Source organism: Ursus arctos, unplaced genomic scaffold (genome assembly GCF_023065955.2).
Source record: "Ursus arctos isolate Adak ecotype North America unplaced genomic scaffold, UrsArc2.0 scaffold_16, whole genome shotgun sequence".
Taxonomy (NCBI): Eukaryota; Metazoa; Chordata; class Mammalia; order Carnivora; family Ursidae; genus Ursus; species Ursus arctos.
Window position 1 is genome coordinate 55033659 of NW_026622830.1, and position 20824 is coordinate 55054482.

General features: G+C 50.8%; 2 protein-coding genes and 1 long non-coding RNA gene across 4 annotated transcripts in view; 2 read left to right on the forward strand and 1 right to left on the reverse strand.

Moving 5' to 3' along the window:
* LOC125281949 (ral guanine nucleotide dissociation stimulator-like) overlaps positions 1-20824 on the forward strand; it is a 476760-nt gene that overhangs the window by 134807 nt on the left and 321129 nt on the right. The window lies entirely within an intron of this gene.
* On the reverse strand, positions 793-7872 carry LOC130543867 (ral guanine nucleotide dissociation stimulator-like). The gene is made up of 10 exons (XM_057312919.1): positions 7691-7872; positions 5653-6374; positions 4659-4874; positions 4188-4291; positions 3612-3681; positions 2931-3002; positions 2396-2470; positions 1751-1783; positions 1251-1372; positions 793-1058 (listed from the first exon to the last, which is right to left on the reverse strand). The coding sequence occupies exons 2-10, from the start codon at positions 6052-6054 to the stop codon at positions 1022-1024; spliced, it is 1131 nt and encodes a 376-aa protein (XP_057168902.1). The 5' UTR covers positions 6055-6374; positions 7691-7872; the 3' UTR covers positions 793-1021.
* LOC130543873 (uncharacterized) lies at positions 11964-15076 on the forward strand. The gene is made up of 2 exons (XR_008959576.1): positions 11964-13436; positions 13963-15076. It is a non-coding gene; the product is annotated as an uncharacterized LOC130543873 (long non-coding RNA).

Consider the following 20824-nt stretch of genomic DNA (forward strand, 5'->3'; position numbering starts at 1 on the left):
GCACGAAGGCTGGAAATCCTGGCTCCTAGGTCAGCATAGATGTTCATGGAACCAGGCTCAGGTGTGCCCTTTAAGGTACCCCTCCCATCTTTTCCCAACACACAAAACAAGCAGGAAAGGGAATCCAGAGATCACTGACAAGAATCCCAGAAAGATTACAAACTTGGTAAATGGCCAACGGGGAGACTGAGGCTGGAAAGTCCTGCCTGCCCTGAGTCCATCTGCAAATTATCTTCCTCTGGCTTTGTCCCCTTCACACGCAGGATTTGATCTCCTTCCGTGTTTTTCCCCACTAGGTGCTGATGCAGTTCCAGAGATTGAACTACAATACGACAAGTTCCAAATACAGGGGCAATACAAAACCAAACACAAAACCAAAAAAGCATCTCAACGGAAGAAGCAGGACACAGTCTTCCTGGCCTTAGAGCGGAGAAAGGCAACCCCAGTCCTGGGGCAGGAAGGAGTTCTGGGGCGTACAAGTCTTAAAGACTCCCACTTTCAGTGGTTGTTGCTATTCCTGGGAAAGTCCCTGCAACCTCTAAATCTCAGGAGTTCTGAGGGGCTGTCTCTGCTGTTTGCCCAAATTCATTGACTGAAATGGACCCGTGCTCTGAGTAAGGGGGATTTGGGGGTGCCCTCCAGTGGCTAGGGAGAAGGGCTGGCACTTCTTCTTCCTCCCACATACAGTAGCTGATGACTCTGGAAGATTTCCTAGGTCAGGAACGAATATGAGAGTCTGTGCAAGTTTTCCATTACTGTAGGAAATAAAAGACCCAAACCACACACATGGGCTCTAAAACAAAACAAGGGCTTTAATCTCCTAACATGCAAATCTATCACGGTACTATTTAAAACAACTAAATGGTGCCCCTACATAAGGAAATAGATGGGGGGAAGGGGTGTGGAGAAAATGGGCACAAGGATGCAGCTGCTGAGGAATCCCTGCAGGGCCACTGGACACTTGCTCAGTCCTGAGGTTGACTGCGGCCAGTTCTTCTCCTTCTTGAGTGCTGCTGACCAGCTAGGACCGGGGCTCCAGCTGGCAGGACAGGGTGTAGCTAAGGACAGAGGGACACCTGTGAGTTGCCCAGGAGCTTCCATTCAAGAGTCCCTGCCAGTGTTTGCCCACAGCTGGAGTCTGGCGCCCCGGCAACAAGGCCTGAGGCTGCCCAGGGAAGGAGGATCCCAGGAGTGGCCAGCAGAAAGAGTCCACCCCGAACCTCACCGACCCAGCTCCTGATGGGCCTCACCTCTCAGCCTCGCTGAGCGGCTCCATAGCCTGGAACCAGGCCCAAAAAGGATCCTCGGGCTCTAGGGTGTAATTCTCGGCAGCCACCTGGAGCAGCATGATGTCCGTAATGACTTGGTATTCCTGAACAGACAGAGAAGCACAGGATGTATAGGGAGCCTGGGGGGGGGGGGGGGCGGGGAGCTGCAGGGTCTGGTGAGGGTTGAGCACCGGGACCGGGCACCCATCCCAGGTCCTGGCACACATGGCCATCCTCCTCCCTGCAGATTCATCCGGTCTCCACCTGTTCTCAGAGGTATCAGTAGCCCCTCCTCCGGGAAGTTCTCCTGGATGCCATGCTCTGTCCCCATCTCCTAACGGGATGGGACTTGCACTGCTTTCTTCTCAAGGGGTCCCAGGAAATGTGAGGTGGAGGGCATGGAGCCAAGCAATGTTCTTCCCAGGGACATCTCTGAGGCCCACTCCCTACCCTTCCCTGCGGGAAGCGCCACATATGCTCACCTTATTTCTTTTATGGTGGTTGATCTCATTCCCCTGGAAAGCAGACAAAGTCCATCAGAATGAGGCCCCTGGTTCTTAGGAGCACTTGATTCCCATCCCTTCTCATGCTGCACCATGGCCAGGACCCGTGAGGGGGCCGTGCATACACAGATAGCGGGCCTGGGATCTAGGCCAGGCTCTGGGGTCCAGAGAAAGGAGGACATGGGGCAGATGGACTGGCTACAGGTCGGGACCCTGTAGCACCACCCTCTCGGAAGACAGTAGGGGAGGCCGAAGCCTCAGGCAGGAAGGGGCTGCTGCGGCTACTGAGGTGCTTGCTGACGTGGAGGGTCCTGACTTCATTCTCCCCCCACGGGCAAACTCACCGGGGGAGGCTGAGGTCCACTCAGACAGACCTCACGCAGCTTTGCCTTCAGGAAGCTCTGCTGCTTCACCAGTCTTCGGCACCGGGAGCCGTGGCCTAACTGCAGCCTCACCTCGCTCATCCCTGAGATGGGCAACAGCCCCCAGGCTCACAGGGTAGCCGTGAGGCTGTCATGACGGGAGGTTTGCCGAGTCCTGAGAGCTCAGGGCTCAGTACAGGGGCGTTCTGCTCCCAAACCTCCGGATTCTGGTCCCTCCCCCACAATCCTCAGGCTCACCCACCTCCAGATAGTCCTCCATGGCGGTATCTAACATCACCAGCTCGGTGAGGAAAGTGCCAAGGAAAGGCACGACACCCTGTGTCATGAGGGGGAGGGTTGGGATGAGTCCCTGCTCGCTGGTGTCCACAGGGACCCTCCACTGAAACGCTCCAGCCTCCTGGCCCACCCCATGGGTTCACGTGGAGCAGCCTAGGACCCTTAGCAGCCTCCCCCCCACGGGTTCCCTTTCCCCTCCCCCTCCCAGAACATCAGACTCCTCCTCATCACCTTCAGGGCCTGCTTTTCAAAAATGCCAGGGAATGGAGCACTAGGTCGGTCCCTCTCCACCCGCAAAACCCATTCTCTATGGACCTTTCTAGACCCTCCTCCTGGTCCTTTCGAATTAAGAATTGTAGAAGCCGTGTCCCCAGGAGCCGCAGCTGGAGTGGGAAGGTCCCCCTCTTCCTGATCTTTCCTTTTTGGGAGGCCTCCAGCCCTCAGGGAGGAGCCCTCCTCCTCCTCTGACTTTGGAGGCCCTGGGCCTCAGGCACACTCACCTTCTTCTGCATCCTCTTCTGGGCTCCCCGGAGGGCCATCACCAGGGTGGCAAATCTATTGGACGGTCGCTCCTGCAGGACCAAGGACAAGTTCCTTGAGACCATCATACCCTCAGGCCACTTGCCCCCACCATCTTGGACGTCAGAACCTAGACATCTGACCTAACTCATACTGATCCTGAGGCCCCATTATCCAGAAGCAGGCCGTGAGTGATTCCAGAACAATCTCACTGCAACATTCACTCCATGTGTGACCTTGAGCTTGCAGCCTGGCCTCCCCAAGCCTGTTTTCTCATCGGGAAACGTGACAACTCCACCTATCTCCCATGGTCTCCTGAGGACTCAGGATCCTATTACTCTCATCATTGTTGTGGCCCTCAACCCAGCCCAACCCCATCACTGAGCACAGGTCTGTCCTCTGGGCTCTCCAGGTTTGTAGAGGCCCCCACCTGGACCAGCTGTCGACACAGAGAGAGAGGGTGTGTAGGCTAGGGAGTCTGCTTGGACACCACCTGCTTGCCCCCTCGCCACCAACGGCATCCTCACCTAGGCTGTCGCCACATTCATGCCAAAGGCTTCCCCTCCCCAAGGAATGCTTCAGACCATTCCCGACTTCATCCTCGCAGGACCCTGTTCCCTCCCACCCCTCCTCTCTTTCCAGACCTGCACCTTCCAGGCTACCTTGATGAGCAGGTTCCTGCCCTGTGCGGTGTCCTTGCTGCACAGCTTTTGAAAGATCCTCAATGGCTTCCTGAAGAGAGGCAAGGGAGGCAGGATCAATGGACGAATAATGTGGCAGGGTTGAGTGCGAGTGCCTTTTCTTTGAGAACCCCAGAGTGTCAACCTGCCTGGTTGAGGGTTTCTTCTGGGATCCTCTGAGCACTAAGGTCTTTGTAGGACATGGGAGGGAGCTCTCATGTGCTCGTCCTGGGCCTCCCTTCCCATATTCATTGAGAAACGCTGTTTGGGTCAATTTGGGGTTCAAATGGGCAGAGAGCTTAGTGGCTGTCAAGGAAACACGTGAAGAGACTTAATGCAGCTCAGCCCCATGTGGGAGATTTGGCAAAACTGATTTCTAAAGCGGGAGGCATGGTGGCCTCCTCACCAGGGAGGCTGAGAGACCCACCCACCAGCCCAGGTCCTGTGGTCGGGGTTTGCCGCCTCCCAGAAGGTCCAAGCTGCCTGACGGTGAAGAGGACAAGCCTCTGGGAGCTCCCTCGTCCATCCTGGTCCCTCCATGGAGAGAGGCCTACTCACCTGGAAACCTTCCCCCACGTGTTCTCGAGGCGGTGAATGGAGACACTCTGCAGAGCCGAGAGGATGGCACGTAAGGACGAGTAGTTCCTCAGGGTTTGACAGGCCTGGGGAGGGAAGAGAATGGGCTGTCACTTGGGGAGCCGGCACCTGATTGGCTCTCAAGCTTCAGTCCCCCTCAGGGGAAAGTGCTCCTGCTGGAGGAAGCCGCTGTCCAGGGACCTGCCGAAGGGCACACGTGAGGCCCAGAGGAGGAGGAAGATTTTACTCACTCCAAGGAAGGAGCCAGGCAGAAACGGAGCATCCCAGCATGGGGCCATGCAAGGCGAGGTCAGCATGCCCCTGGACGGAAGAGCCTAGGGACTGCACAGTCCCTAGGGCAAAGACCAGGGCCTTCCACCCTGAGACCTGATCAAGGGAAGAGCAGTGCCCGAGACTCAGGAGAGCACCTCGGCTGGGCTTCCCGTTGCATACCTTGGCCACCTTGATCCAGTGCTCCACCACCATGGCCCTGTCCCGGGCTGTCATGCTTGGGTTGCCAAGGCAGGTGGTGATGACACACTTGGCCACACCGTTGAACTGGGCGACAGTGGCCCGGACTGTGGGTGCCAGGTGCTCATTGCCAGGCTTGTTGCGCTTGGACCAGACGGAGCCCAGGCACTGATGGGGCAGCAGCTTCTTGAACAGCTCCTAGAGAACAGGCGGACCTTGGTTCACCCAGCCATTTCCCATGCAAGACGCATGTCCTACGTAGGGGTCACAGGTCAGAGCTGGACCTCAGGGAGCTGAGAATCTGGCCTGAGCCTGGTTGGAGACCGTGGATTTCATTCCATTGTTTTTCCCTGAGGGAACCCAGTACACAATGACCCAGGAGCAAACAGAGCAAGGGAAGGAAGGAGGGCATTGGCACCCTGATCATGCTCAGGAACTCCCAGCTCCTGGTGGCACTGCAAGGTGGTCCAACCCAAGGGGGCTTCTTCCCCTCCCCTCCAACTGGCCATCCCCCTGGTCCTTCCCCCCTTTCAGATGCACATTCTCACACGGGAGCTGCAACCACACGTTCTTCCGTCTGCCCTGTCCTCATGGACACATCAGATGCCTAATCAATGCTGAGGGTACTCATCCTCCAAGGCACATGAGTGGGTGACCCATGGACTTGACTGAACACAGGGAGCTGCCCTCCTCCACCCACGGGACCAGGGCCTGCCCATTGGTCTCTCCATTCTGGCTCATTTCTTCTCCCTAGTACCTCCGTATCAGTGCTTATCAGGGTCTCTCGCTACAGTCCGCAGCTGGACAGTGAAAGCTTGGGGCTAAGCGCCTTGATGGGTTGACAGGGTTGGGAAGTGGTGGAGCTGAGATTTGGTCCCAGACCATAGGAGTCCACATCAGGGAAAGGCAGGTGTGGGGCAGGTGAGAGCAGAAGGAAGGCCTGCCCCTGGCCCACCCTGAGAGCCCAGCTGCTCACCGCATCCATATACGTGAGCTGCTCTGCCACCAGCCTGGGAGGGAAGTCCAGGAGGTCGGGCTTCTCCTCACCCAGCTGGTTCTTTGGGGTGACACAGCAGTGGCAGGAAGCCTCTGGGGCCGCGGTGGGCTCTGTGGCTGTTGCCTGAGTGAAACTTTCTAGCAAAAAGGGTGGTCCAGCTGACTGCTGCTCAGCACCCGGCACACATGCAGAAGATGGGAGCACGGGTTGCAGTTCTGGAACAGCTGACGGAGGGGAGGCTGGCTCTGACACCGCAGGTGACAGTTGACACAGAGCCGGGGTCGCCTCTAGCTCTATAGGAGGCCCTGTTCCTGGCTCTGCCGCTGGAAGGAGCCCTGGAGCTGGCACTGGGGCAGGAGACAGAGAAAGGTTCATCCACATCACTGACTTTCCGTATGCCTTTGCAAAACCAGGACAGACCCCATGGCCTTGAAAGGAATACCCAGCCCATGAACCGCATCCCAGTTAGCCTTCCCAGCTTGCCATCCCCCTTACCCTCCACCTCTGCCTCAGTGAGCGCCAGAAGTTCCCGCTGCATCAGGAGAAGGGGGACATGGTTTGTCAGGTCCCAGGCATGCCACTTCAGAACCATGGCCCCATGCACATAGGCCACCTTGATCTCGACACGGTCACAGCCCAGGGACTGATAGATAGCCTGCAAATTCTGGTCAGGCCAGGTACCCAAGAAGGGAGACAGGGTGCTGGGAAGAGTCATATGTGGAGCAGAGTCAGAGGCCTGGCCTTGCATTGCACATGCTACTCCCACAGCACCGTTCTTTCTGTATGGGTCCCAGAGGATGGCCCCAGCCCCCTTCCAACCCCTCTCTAGCTGCCCTCGTAGTGGGAGGCCTGGTCCTCCAGAAAACCTGAATGAGTCTGGTTTTTCCACTTCTCCTCTCCTCTACCTGGCCATGGGCCTGGTCTACTCTATCCTCCATGCACACCAGTATCAAGGCTCAGGTTGGAGGCAGATTTGTGAGTGGTTGGCTCAGCACACCCTCGGTTCTTGGCCCCGGTTGGGGTGGTCAGCAGGGAGGGGCAGGCAGAGCAAGTTGGGACCGTCAAAGGGATGGGTGTTTCAGGCACCCACTGAGCCCAGACTGTGCTCTGCCGCCCAGAGGGCCCGGGACCCCCTCCACAGACTTCTTTGACTCATCTGCTTCTTCACATGAAGCCCCCCAGATGAAGCCCACCCACTGGAAATCAAGAGATCGGTGAGATCCCTGGTTTGGCAAATCCCTCCCCAGCCACCACCCCTGTAGTCCCCCACCCTGCTCTGTGGAGGCAGCCAGCCCTGCTTCTGGACCCAAACCCCTGTCCCAGTTTTACTTGATCATTTCATCTGTCCTATGATCCAGCTCTCGGTGGATCCTTTCAAAGCTAGAGGAGGCTACGAAGATATCACATCTAACAACCATTGGACATGCGTGCTTAGGGTGTGCAGAGTGCCTATCTGACCCTCTGACTAGAACTGAGACCCAGACACTGTATCTCCTCTCTCCATTCACATTCCTAGGTGCTTAATATACATTCTTGAATGACTACTTCCCAGCCCGCACTTTCCAAATCCTGAGTGGCCCGTGGGCTGGTCTGCCTGCTCCCAGTGTGCCCCTGAGCTGCTCACACAAAGGACAACTACCAGAACCATCTAGATGGAATCTCAGAAGTCCTTTGCACATGGGGAAACTGCCTGCTTTGCATTTCCTTTCGTCAACCCAGAAGGGCCACCGGCCTGTGAGGGTTGCACTTGAGAGCTTCTTGACCGGAGAGAGAGAACTATTAAGCAAGAAGATGCCCAGCACGTCCAGGAGCCCTTTCTACAGAGCCAAGCACCAGAGTAGACCGTGCCATGTTTCCTCCCATGATTTCCTACAGTACCTGTATGAGGTTCATCCTCTTAACCACCCCACTTTTCAGAAGAGGAAAGGGAAGGTCAGAGAGGGGTAGGGCCATTCCCGAGATGTACACCCAGTAGATGGGAGGCTCACCCTGTGCTGTGCATGGGGTGGGCACTCACCTATTGAACTGCTGGCCCGGGACCTGTGTGGCTGAAGTGAACATCTCGTACATGCAGAAGATCGTTGAGGTGGTTGAGATGCTCCCATCTGGGAAGGATGGCACCAGGGACTGTACGAAATGCTCCATTGTGCCTTCTTGGAGCCTCAGCATCGTCTGGGCCTCATCCAGGGACAGGGATGATTCCTTTTCCCACCAGGTAGAGAAGGGGGGTGTGGGGGGCAATGGAGTCAGCTTCAACACCACGAACCACCAGGATGATCAGGGTCTGGTGCTCAGACCAGAGAGTCCCATCCCTTCGGGAACTTGTGCAAGAAAAGGGACTTGAGGGCCCACCCAGAAAAAGGCTCTAGGCTTGAAAGTACAATTGCCTTTAGGGGTGAAATGAGAAAGCATTGGTCACTTCAACACATCTTGTTAGCTGAGCCACCACAGCCTTTCTCTCTCTGAATAGGCTTTATTAAGAACTGTATGCCTTTGAGTCATCAGTCAACATCCCTACTGCAGACAGGAGAAAGCAGAGGCTTAGCATCTCCAACACTGCTCGAGATCATAGACGTTGGGCCTGAGAACTGTCCAGAGCATGGAATGCATGGCATTTCCCTAGGCTGCTGCGGCCTGCTCTGTTCCTAAGGTGGGGAGAAAGGTTCAGGGGAAATCCACCTTCCTCGGCAGGCCCCAGGGGAGCCGGTTGTTTCTAGTGTGGGTTCTGGCCTTGCCGTGATCATCTGTGGGTCCTGAGATTGGACATCAATCTGGACCTGTTCTCACCCCAGACCAGCATTGGATGCTGTTGTGGGCCGAGGCACCTGCTGCTTGTCAAGGGAGATGGAGTAGCTGAGCCCTTGGAGCAAGCAGCTCCTCAAAGATGGCCTGGATTGAACTCTGAAAAGACAGAGTCCACTACCTGGGCCAGGAGGCATCAGAGGCCTTGCACCCAATCCGTGCTTGAAAGGCTGAATCACGGTGGCAGACAACCTCCCATACGGAGGTCCAAAAAGACATATGAGGACACAGCTTGTGACCCGGGGGACATACAATGAGTTGATGTGTTCTGAGAGGTGATACGTTACAGAGGAACATATAGAATGGCTCCATCCCACCGTTCCTTTTATGTTCAATCACCCTGTGTGGGGTGAGGATTCATAAGGCCTTGGACACGTTCTCCAAGGACAGTGGAGCTGGGTTCTACACAGGATGGCTGGGGTGAGTCAAGAAAATACTCAAAACAGTAGCAAAATGCAAAGACACTCATGGCTGTGGGAAAAGTCACACAAAACAGAATGAAACAGAATAACCCACGCCCCAAACTGCAAAAAACATGACCACTATTCTCTACCATTCCCACCTATGGGAAGAGTGACTTCCTACCTTCTCCCATAGCTGGTGGTGGAGGTGTGGATACTGGGATGACTTTGTGGTTGGGCCTGCGGGGCACTCATATAGAAACACCATGGGAGGGCCCCAGGTTTGTCCCCATATTTGTGTGGGGGCCCTGGGTGTGTGGAACCCTCTTCCCATTCTCACCTCAGAGCGGCACTGATCCTGGGTGGCCTGGTGCACCTGCCACTTGTCTAGGGCGTTGTAGTTGAAGTCCCAGACCAGCTCTTCGATGACCTCCTGGGTGCAGCTCTGAAAATGTAGTGCCCCATAGACATGGGGTCAAGAGACATTAGTGTCCTCCCGGGACATTGCCACAAGGGGCCACCCGCATTAGAAATCCTGCTCTCCAGTTGAGGCAAAGAGGGACAGCTGAAAAGACATCGAGCAAGGACGTAGCCGGATGAAACTCTAGAGCTCGTGATTAACATCGAGGTAGTTGAGCTTGGTCCCCAGTGCTCAGCTTCTCATCCCGCCTGCTATGACCTGGGGTGTGAACATGAAAGATGGGCCAGGCTTCCAACACCTGGCAGCTTCCTTCTGCCCAGGAAGGGTGTGTCCCACATCCTCTGTCCCCTTCTCTACACATAGACAACCAGCCCCCCACCCCAACACACACACAGGGACACACATAATGAGGGGCAAGAGGTGTGGGCCTGCTGAGGTGACATCACAGTTGTTGCCTGCTCTCCAGTGGGCTGCCCTGAGCTGCCTCGTGTTACCTGTTGGTGTCTCCTGCCACATGTCCAGAGGGCTCGGAAAAGCGGGCTGAGCCGACGTCTACAATTATTTGAAAGTCTCTCTCTCTGGGCTTGCCTGGGCCCAGAGACCCTGAAGGGAGGAAGGCAGCAAGAGAACATCCTGTTCTCTCGAACGTCTCCACTCAAGTGAGCTGGAGAGCAGGTTGTCTTTTGAATCTGGGTGCCCGGTTACCAGAGTTCTAAGTTCAGTTGGGGCCTATCACAGAGGAAGTGAGGTCACTCTTTCAAGATTCTAATCCCTGGGACCATGTGTTCAGTCAGACCTATCCAGAGCCCCTTCTTGGAAGTTGACTCCTTAGCTTTCTCCCCCATGTCATCTCCTGAACTGGACACAATGAGCCAAAAAGGCCATAGCCACCACTCTCTGGAAATGGAACTAGGGTCCGAAGCTTCAGGAGGCAGAGCTGAATTCAGACCTTACGTTCTGTGTTTCTTTGCGCACTTGTGTGTCCTATGTCATTGCGTCTCTCACGTAGTCCCCACTTTCCCAGCCTGCAGTGTGGGGATCAGGCTAGAATCTACTTCCTTGGGACATCCTCTGGTGTCTGTGGATAAGAGTATTTATTACATGTGTGGGGTGGTCCCCTGTGTATCTGAGGCACAATTTTCAAGATGGAAGAATTACAAGAAGGGGTGGGACTTGGCATGGAGGGCCGCTCAGAAGAGGCCTGGGTTCCAGCCATGTAATACTGCAACTGTCACTTTCCCTCTTGGCCTCATTTTAAGGTGGGCACCATGATGGTCTGGAAAAGCAAGAAGATGCAGGCATTGTCAACCTCTGTAGTAAAACCATGCAATTGTTTCCCGTTATATGAAGAACGAGACCCCGTTACCTCGTTTGGGTCTATGAGGGGAGCGGCTTTCACCATGGCTCCCAGGGATCCTGACCTGTGGTATAGGCATCAGACTGTAACCGCTAAGTGGTCAGTGACTGGCTTTTGACCCACAGGACATATTCAACGTGATGAAGTACCATGCCTAGAGCTTCTCTACATGCCATGCAAAGAGTTTCTCACTCCCTAGTTACTTTCCATCATGTTCCACTACTCACTCCTTCCCTTTCCCTTCTTCTTCTCTCTCTCTGAAGCAGAACCAAGCACCGATGTTTTGAGCTGCCATCTACAGAGGCTCACAGGATAGAGAACGGAGGCAGTGCCAAGGCCAAAAGACACACAGGAACTCAGCTTCTGAGTCCAGATGGCATCCCGAGTCACGTGAGCCAAGTTATGACAAAATCCTCTTCCAGTATGGCCCTGGTCACAGCCGCAGCCACTGACACACCTTGAGCCTTGGGAACCATGCTAATTTGGGCCCACATTCTTCACCCACAAATACTGTTAGAAATTAAAGCGATGCACCTGCACATGCAGGGTATCAGGGCAATGCAGTCCCGGGGCAACTCTAGATAAGTAACAGTCTCCCAGGCCTCAGCATCTGTCCCTGCCTTCCTCCCTCCCCTCTGCTCTCCTCCTAGTGTCCCTGCAGCCACCTTGGCTGCCTTTTTCACTCCTCTGGCCAAACTGGCTTCTGTTATTGAGTGTCTGCAGCACAAGTCACTTCTTCCTGAAACGCTGCTCCCTGACGTGTGCAGGCCTAGCTCCCTTTGGTCAATCTGTTCTCAGCAACCTCAGCCTCAGTGAGGCCTTTCATATCTTTCCATGCAATGACTCCCCAGCCTTCCTCCGTAGCACACTTCATTCCTACTACAGAGCGCTTGCTCTTTTCTTTCACGTGCGTTCTCTTTGGAGCTTTGGTCCATGTGTAGACTGGGAGCTCCTAAAGCAAAGGAGCCCTAGGTAATTTCAGCTCCGCGCACGGGCCCAGCAAGATACCTGGCATAGGGCAGTGCTCAGTGTGTAGTTACTGAATGAATAATTGAGAAGATCTTGGAGCCCACCTCCCCTCTTAAGCACCTAGACTGCAGAATGCTACTAAAACTTTCAAGCTGTTTCTGGGCAGGGGCGACAACCACAATGGCCTCTGCCTGACTCTTCCTGCTCCAGTTCCTCCAGCAGAACTCACCAGGTACCATGGACAAGGAAGCGCCCTGCACCCAGTTCTCCAGCTCAGGTGGCACAGCCCCACGCAGGCACACCAGCAAAAAAAGCCATGCCTTTTCTCGGGGGTCCTCAACGCAGTGCCTTTGCAGAGTCACAGAGCAAAGGAGCAGGGTCTCTATTTTTCCCTTCTCTGTGGAATCTGAGACAAAGAAGAGAAAAGGAGGAAGACTAACTCAGAACAAGAGATCAGATAAAAGTAACCGGAAGCAGAGGGCGGAGGGGGTGCAGGAATTGAGTGAATGGTGAAAAGGTACAAATTCCAGTTTCAGATCAATAAGGAATAGGGATTTACAGTACACCCCAGGACTACAGTTCATTACTGCTCTATGGTGTATTTGAGAGGTGTGAAAAGAGCAAGTTCTGAGAGTTCTCATCACAAAGAAAAACCTCTCTTTCTTTTCTTTTTACTTCATTTTTGTATCTCTAGAGATGATGATGGCGGCGGACTAAATTTATTCTGGCGATCGTTTCACAGTATACGAAAGGAACATCATTACGCCAGGTATCTTAAACATACACAGTTCTGTATGTCAAATGTATCAAAACAACTGGAGCAAAAAAATATTTTAATATTCATAGAGAGCATCAGGAAATTGGACATGGTAAAAAGAACGTCACGTAAACAAAACTGAAAACAGCAGAACCGAAAGCCAGTAGGTTATCCTAGGGGTTAAAAACTTCAAGCCATTGGCATAGAAAGTCGATTCTGAAATTAAAAATCAGTGAATTAAAATTAAAGCAGATGAAATAGAATTTTAAAATTTTGTTCCATTTAACAATTTGTCAAAGAATAGAAAGTCTTAATAAGTGACCTCAGATAGTAACTTTTGAAAAAACTGTTCATGTTTTGGAAAATTCTGATTGTAAGCTTCCAAGTGGGCACAGAATGAGAACATTTTGTTTGATCAAAGTCGCCTCATGGAAAATGGCTGAAGCAAAATGTCTGAGATGGGACCTAAACGAAAGGATATAAATGGCTAGACGAAATTGTCCCGAGTTCGTTTCTCCGTATTTGCAGTTTACATTTATTTTCATGTCGTTAAGTCCATTAAGTTCATGGAGTACATTCTAAGTGTATTCCATGCATTAATATGTTTGAACAACCTCCCTGTAACCCAGCTTCACATCTCATTGTATCTTGTAAAACTCAAACTCTATACCGTGAATCAGAAACTTCCGATGACCGCCTACTTCCAGCCCTTGGCAACACCATTCTACTGTCTTTGGCAATTTACTCTAGGTAGGTCCTAAGAGTGAAGTCAAAGTGTGTATTTTCATGAATACTCATCTACTTAGCATAATATCCTCAAGGTTCACCCATGTTGTGGCAAATGTCAATGTCTTCTTCCACTTTGAAGAATCAATGCTATTCCAATATGTGTACATACAACATCTGTTCCTCCCTCGACAGATACTTGGATTGCTTTCATGGGTTAGCTATTATGAATAATGATGCCATGAAAATGTGTGTTCAGATATGTCTTCAAGACCATGCTGTCAATTAATTTGGGTATACACCCCAGAAGTGGAGTTACTGGAACACATAGTAAGTCTAATTTTAATTTTTTTTGAAACTACCATACTGATTTCACAACTGTGCTGTTAAACATTCCTACCACACACACTGAATAAGGCTTCCATCTTCTCCACATCTTGGCCAACACTTGCTCTTTTTTTCCCTTCTGATTGCTTTTTTTTTTTTTTTTTTTGGAAGAGTCATCTTAAAGGATGTAAAATGGTATCTCATTGCTTTTTATAATTTGCATTTCCCTTAACATTAGTGATGTATCTTTTCAAATTTCTTTTCACGTGCACATCTTTGAGGATATGCCTATTCCCAATTTGCACATTCACGCATTGCATTCATTTTGTTGTCTGTTGTTGAGTTCATGTGATCTCTATTCATTCTGGATATTGAGCCCCTGCCAGATAGACAGTTTGCAAATATGGTCTCCCATCTTGTGGATTGTGTTTTTACTTCATTGCTAATGTCTTTAACGTCACAAAGATTGTAAGTATTCTGAATGTCCTGTACGTGAATTTATTTTTCTTTTCTATCCTGTGCCTTGCAGGTCATATCCATTAAAGCATGGCCAAATCCTATTTTGTGAAGCTATGAAAATGAATATTATTGGACTGCACTTCCGAGATGAAAAAGGTTCATTAGTGGAGTAAGAGAGCAGCATGAACTGGAGAAGCACGGGCATGATGATGGGGTCATGACGCTATGTGATCGCAAGAGGATAGGAATATGTATGATGGGCCAGCATGAGCTGTGTACTGGAAATGGGACCTTGTCCATTTTGTGCAGCACCTACGTGGATGATGGGAGCAGTGAGACATATGACTGGACGGAATCCCGAGCTCAGCCCTTCTTCCAAGTTAGACTTTCATTGCACTCTGATCCATTAACGTTTGAAGAGTTTCTTAATCAGATGAGGGACATAGTCTTACATGCTAGAAGGTGATGAACGTGGTGTGTGGGCGTGTCTGCAAGGAACTCCGTATCCCTCCCATCTTGGTGAGCCACTGTCTGGAGTCCATGGCAAAGAAGGTTAGAGTACTAAATTACACTGGGGTCAAACCAAAGGGGAACAGTATGTCCCTCCTATGCTGAGCTGAAGTCAGGCAAGACCTTTATATGTTTGCTCTGTGTTCCCAGTTCATGGTCCCTAAGTTCTGCAGGTTCCTCTCTGGGAGAGAGGAGATGGACATGTTTGAGGGGGAGCTGGAGAGCTGTATCACCACCAGGAATGAGACCGAGAGCCGACTCCCAGTCATCGTGCAAGTGAAAAAATGGGATCAATGTCATCAAAGAGAAAACCATCAGCCACCAGTATTCTTGCCGCCTGTGAGGAAATCTTGTCGAGAGGCACTTGTAAGTGATGGAGGGTGCACACCTGTAGTAACTCTGTGGCAAGTACAGATGTTACCTGCTTGAGGTGACCCACCTTGAAGAAACAAAGTTTTTGCCACCCTGTCAAGGGTGCTCGGAATGGACTCGAAGGGCAAGAGGCCTGGAACTGAAAGCATGTTTGAAAGTCTCTTTAGGGCTGAAATGAAAAAGGCAGCATGCCCTGAAAACTGCCTCACCTTGAATAGGCTAGCTCCCTTCATTGCTTGTGGGAAGAAAAGAAATCATCCGGTATTTTTCGTATTGAAAACAAGAAAACACAGAACCTTGGATTTCCGTTGTTTTTTTATTGAAATTCGATTAGCCGACATACAGCCCATCCTTATTTCAGATGTAGTGTTGAATAACTCATCAGTTGCATATACCACTCAGTGCTCATCACATCACGTGCCCTCCTTTATGCTCCTCACCCAATTGCCCCATCCCCCCACCCAGCTCCCCTCCAGCCACCCTCAGTTGTTCTCTGTGCTTAAGAGCCCCTCATGGTTTTGCTCCGTCTCTGATGGCTTCCCGGTCAGTTTTCCCTCCTTTCCCCTATGATTATCATCAGTTTTCACTCATATGTGGAACGTAAGAAACAGTGTAGAGGATCATAGTGGATTTTCTTTAAAAGGATGTTATTTTCTGTCTTTCCATGTTTGACTGCATTTCACTTTTCTTTAAAAATGACACGTTCAAATGATATGTCCATTGACCCTGGAGGGTTGGGCGTTCTTCACACTTCCTCAATGAGTTAGGACCCTGAACCAGGTGTCAGGAGAACCTCCTCTGTGTTATTGTTCCCCGGGTGCCCTTGTTGGGCTTCAGCTTCCTTATCTGTAATACGATGAGAGATACGAATGCTAAATATTTTCCGAAAGTTGTTCCCGCTACAAACGTTCGATGGCTACCGATAGTCGAATATTGCTTCATCCACGAGACAAAGGTTAGGAATCGTTATTTCAATTACTTCGTGAAGACACACAACCAAGTAGAATGAGAACACCAGAGGAGCATCGCTCCAATAGGACTCGAGTGAAACTCTGCTCCAACTGCCAGTAGCATAGGACGTTACCTTTTACGTGAACACAGAGGTGGGCCCTGGCCTTTCCATAGAAACAGACTGTCCTTTTGTCTTTGGACATTTTCATTTACCTTTCATGTGGATTGACGTTCAGCCCGATGAGACCTCATGAGGAAACTCTGCGTATTCTAAGCTTAGATCTCATAGGACCGATTTTTCTTAAGTTTTGAAACTACACTATAATTGAAAGACAGTGTTATATTCCTTTCAGGTGAACAGCAGGGACTCAATAGTTCTGTACATTACACAGTGCTCAGCACCATAAGTGTACTCTTAATCCCCATGACCTATTTCACCCATCCCCCCACCTGGCCATCCCCAGTCTGTGCTCTACATTTGAGACTGGTTTTTTGTTTGTTTTCTCTTTGTTCTTTCTTTTTGTCTCTTAAGTGCCACACAGGAGTCAAACCCATGTTAACATAACACACATCGACTTTAAAGCTTACCTCCGTTTCATGGTCTGGATGAAATGTGCTGACTATACCACCACGTTGACTCCACAGTGGCTCCCAGGGATCCCCACCCGTGCTATATACCTCCCTGTCTATCCACTGCCTGGTTGCTAATAGGTTTCTGACCAAGAGAATATGACAGAACATTGTCACTTTCCTGTTACTCTCTTCTGTTCCCTTCCTTTCTTTCCTGTATCCCTGCACTGGGGAAGCAAGCACTGGTGTTTAGAACTGCCCTACATAAAGGCCCACAGAGGAAGGAACCTAGGGAGTGCCCAGGCTAATAGGCAGAAAAGAACTCAAATTCAGGATTTCGCTTAAACCCACTTTGTTGAGTCTGAGCTAAATCCTGACATTAGTCACATCAGTGACTTGGGAGCAAATCTTACCACAGTTGGGCCTCGGGTGAGGCGCAGATTGCATCACACAGAGACCTGGGGGCAGAAACACCCAGTCTCAACTGTGCAGAGATTCCAGGCCCCCCCGAATTGGGAGCTAGGAAATATCACGCTTCAGAAGTGCTAAGCTTTCTAGTAGTGTTCTCAGAGACAAACAGATAGCTAACTCAGTCGACCAGGCTTCGGCACCTGGCCCTCCCATCCACTGCCATCTCTTGTTCTCACCTCCCAGCCTCCACCAGCCACTCTGGCCACTTTCCGAATCTTCTTTCGTCAAACTAGTTTCTGTCTGAGAGATTTGGCCCCAGCGGTGCCCTCTCCCTGACACACTGTTCCCAGAGGTGTGCAGCTCTTGCTCCCTCTTGTCAATCTGCTACCAGCAGATGTCACCATGTGGAGGCCTTCCAGACCCTCCTCTCCTGTGACTCCCTAGCCCTCCCTACTACACTGTGCTGGTAACTGGAGTATAATATCTGCTCTGTTCTTTCACACGTCTTGCTTTCAAGGTGTTCTCCATCAGAACAGCAGAAACAACTTGGCCATTTGCAGACTGCACTGGGGCCCACCAACTCACCTGGCACAGGCTGAGTGCTCAGAGCATAGTTGCTGAAAGAAGAAATGGGAAGGTCTTGGGGCCCTGCCTTCCATCCTTGTCACCATGTCCATTCCTGAGCCCGTTATGCTAGCACTGGGATGGGCAATGTGAGAGGCTAGAATGGATATCAAGTGGCCAAGATGTACTCGGCTGCTTAGTGCCTTTTCCAGGTTGAATGCGCTTGGGCGGATGTCAATGTGTGATGCAAAGATCATCATACCTGGTGCCCACTCCCATGGGTCCACCTACATGTCTGTTCCCCAGGACTAATTGTCATAAATCTTCTTCCTCCCAGTCCCTGACCAACGAGCCAAATCATCTACCACTGCCACGAGCCAATGTATATTCTTTCCTCAGGCTGCTTTTCTTTCCATACCACCTGAAAGAATTGAAAGAATTTTGAAATGCTTGAAAGAATTTCCCGTCGCTGCATTCTATCAAGACTACCCTGAATGGGGCTGTAGTATATCTGCAGCCACTTTCCATCCTGCAGCCACATCCAAGCCCATTCAGCCATGAACCAACCTGTCTTTTCCCTCCTCTGTCGCATGGAGCAATATTGGGTCTTCTGCCCGTCCTCTCTGAAGCTCCTCTGGCCCGTTCATGGGGACTTGCGAGGGAGCCCGTGCACCACACACAGAGTGGCCCCTAGCACCTGCCTCTGCCCACGTGCCAGGGCTGACTCAGGAGCTCAGGCTCCCACCTTACCCCCTTTCAGCCTCGGCCATCCCTCTTGGAAGGACTTTGTGCTCTGCACACATTGCAGAGATACAGGAGGGCACAGGAAAGAAAACCCACTGACCTAAAGAAGCTCCTAAACTATTGACCTCCTTCCATCCTGCCTCCATATTCCCTGGAAGAGAAGAAGAGGAGAGGCCTGCAGGTGTGGACAAAGCCCTGCCCTGGCTGTTTATCTTCCCGGCAATAAAAAGGCCTCCTCGCTGCGGCCAAACTGTTGCTGAAAATTCTGTTTTCAGTGGTGAAACAGATAACTTTGGTCAAATGGCCTGCTGGCGCCGTTTGTCAGGGTGGTCCGTGGACAAGTGGCCTCAGCATCCGCGGAGAGCGTGTTGGAAATGCAGAGTCTCAGGTCCCTCCCAGTGTTACTGAATCAGAATCTGTATTTTCACGAGATCCCCAGGGGATCCAGGCCTAAGACGATGTCTCAAAAACCACTGTTGAATGTTCCCCAAAGAGAAAGCTAATCGGCACCTTGATATACCAAATGGGGAAGGCACGGTTGTTTCCTGGGCCTTTTTGGCAGTTTCTAGCATTCTAGAATTCCATAAAGGGTTGATTCCCCAGTGGACATGGTGGGAGTTGTTGTGCAGGAAAGGAAAGAACACCATACCTGCTGGGAAATGGAGCAAGGACGGAAGCTATGCATGGGCCCAACAGCAAGAGCTCCAACGCGCCAAGGCTGATCCCCTGCTCTAGAGCTCTCTGCTGTTCTTATGCTAGATCCCTTTGTGTCAGGTGATGGGATGGGAGATTGTTCTTGCTTTTGGAGCTGGCCTGTCTTGCTGTAACCGGTCCTCTAAGATTCACTTTTGTTGTATCCCAAAGTTTTGGGACGCTTGTCTTGTCATTGTTTTTGGATTCCATGTAATTTTTTTTCCTATTTTGAATTCCTGGTTGACCCACTCATTTCTCGGGAGCGTGTTCTTTCACCTCCTTGTGTTCATGGTCTTTCCAGGTTTTTCTCTTGTGGTTGATTTCTAGTCCATACCATTGTGGTCAGAAAAGATGTATGCCATGACTTCCATCTTTTTGAATTAGTAGAGACTTGTTCGGTAGCCTAATATGTGATCTGCTCTGGAGGACGTTCCATGTGCAATCGAAAGGAATGAGTATGTGCTGTTGGAGGATGGAATGTTCTGCATGCGTCTGTTAAAACCAGTGCATCACCCAAAGCCACTGTTTCCTTGTTGATTTTCAGTTTGGATCATGTGTCCATTAATAGAAGGGGGGTGTTAGATCCCCTACTGTATTGTATTACAGTCAATTAGTTGCCTGCTTTTTGTTATTAACTGTTTTATGTATTTGGGTCCTCCTATGATGGGTGTCTAAAAATTTAAAATTGTTCTATCTTCTTGTTGCATTGTCTCCATGATTGGGACACAGTGTCCTTCTTTGTGAGTCACTACTCTTTTTTTTTTTATATTCTGTTTTGTCTGATAGAAGTATTCATACCCCTGCTTTGTTTTGGCAACCAGTTGCATGCGAGATGCTTCTCATCTGCTCACTTTCAATGTGCAGGGGACCCAGTAGGTCTGGGGGCTCAGGCTGAGTACCTAATTTCGGACAAGTCAGTGTAAGTGTGCAAACTGAGACTGAGTGTGTAAACTGTTGAATATTAGTGACAATGGAATATTACTCAGCCATCAAAAAGAACGATTTCTCAACATTTGCTGCAACATAGACGGGACTGGAGGAGATAATGCTAAGTCAAGTCAAACAGAGAAGGAAAATTATCATATGGTTTCACTCATTTATGGAACATAAGAAGTAGGAAGATCAGTAGGAGAAGAAAGGGAAGAAGAAAGGGGGGGTAAACAGAAGGGGGAATGAACCACAAGAGACTATGGACACTGGGAAACAAACTGAGGGCTTCAGAGAGAAGGGGAGTGGGGGATTGGGATAGGCTGGTGTTGGGTATTAAGGAGGGCACCTATTGCATGGTACACTGGGTGTTAGACGCAAGTAATGAGTCATGGAACTTTACATCAAAAACTAGGGAAGTACTGTATGCTGACTAACATAATAAAAAAAAATATTATAAAAGAAATAGAGATGATGGACTTCAGAAAACATGGACCTAAAAGTCACGACGGACAGCAAGGAGAGTGTGGGGTTTCTCTGGTCAAGGATATGGCCCATTATCCTGGCAAGAAAGAGCCCATCCCTGATCCATCAGATGCCAGCCAGGGAACAGTAGCTATTGTGCATCTGACGCAGAGCCTGGGGCCTGGAGGGAACTGCTGCTTCAGAAGAACCGCATAAGGAGATGCACGAAGGCTGGAAATCCTGGCTCCTAGGTCAGCATAGATGTTCATGGAACCAGGCTCAGGTGTGCCCTTTAAGGTACCCCTCCCATCTTTTCCCAACACACAAAACAAGCAGGAAAGGGAATCCAGAGATCACTGACAAGAATCCCAGAAAGATTACAAACTTGGTAAATGGCCAACGGGGAGACTGAGGCTGGAAAGTCCTGCCTGCCCTGAGTCCATCTGCAAATTATCTTCCTCTGGCTTTGTCCCCTTCACACGCAGGATTTGATCTCCTTCCGTGTTTTTCCCCACTAGGTGCTGATGCAGTTCCAGAGATTGAACTACAATACGACAAGTTCCAAATACAGGGGCAATACAAAACCAAACACAAAACCAAAAAAGCATCTCAACGGAAGAAGCAGGACACAGTCTTCCTGGCCTTAGAGCGGAGAAAGGCAACCCCAGTCCTGGGGCAGGAAGGAGTTCTGGGGCGTACAAGTCTTAAAGACTCCCACTTTCAGT

Excerpts from the sequence above, each read along its gene's own strand:
- LOC130543867 (XM_057312919.1), bottom strand. The coding sequence starts at position 6,054 with ATGTGGATGAACCTTTCTCTGTCTCCTGCCCCAGTGCCAGCTCCAGGG. Across the intron at positions 4,875-5,652 it reads AGCTCACGTATATGGATGCG|GAGCTGTTCAAGAAGCTGCT; the intron begins GTGAGCAGCTGG and ends CCTGTTCTCTAG. Across the intron at positions 3,003-3,611 it reads GCAGGAACCTGCTCATCAAG|GAGCGACCGTCCAATAGATT; the intron begins GTAGCCTGGAAG and ends TTGGTCCTGCAG.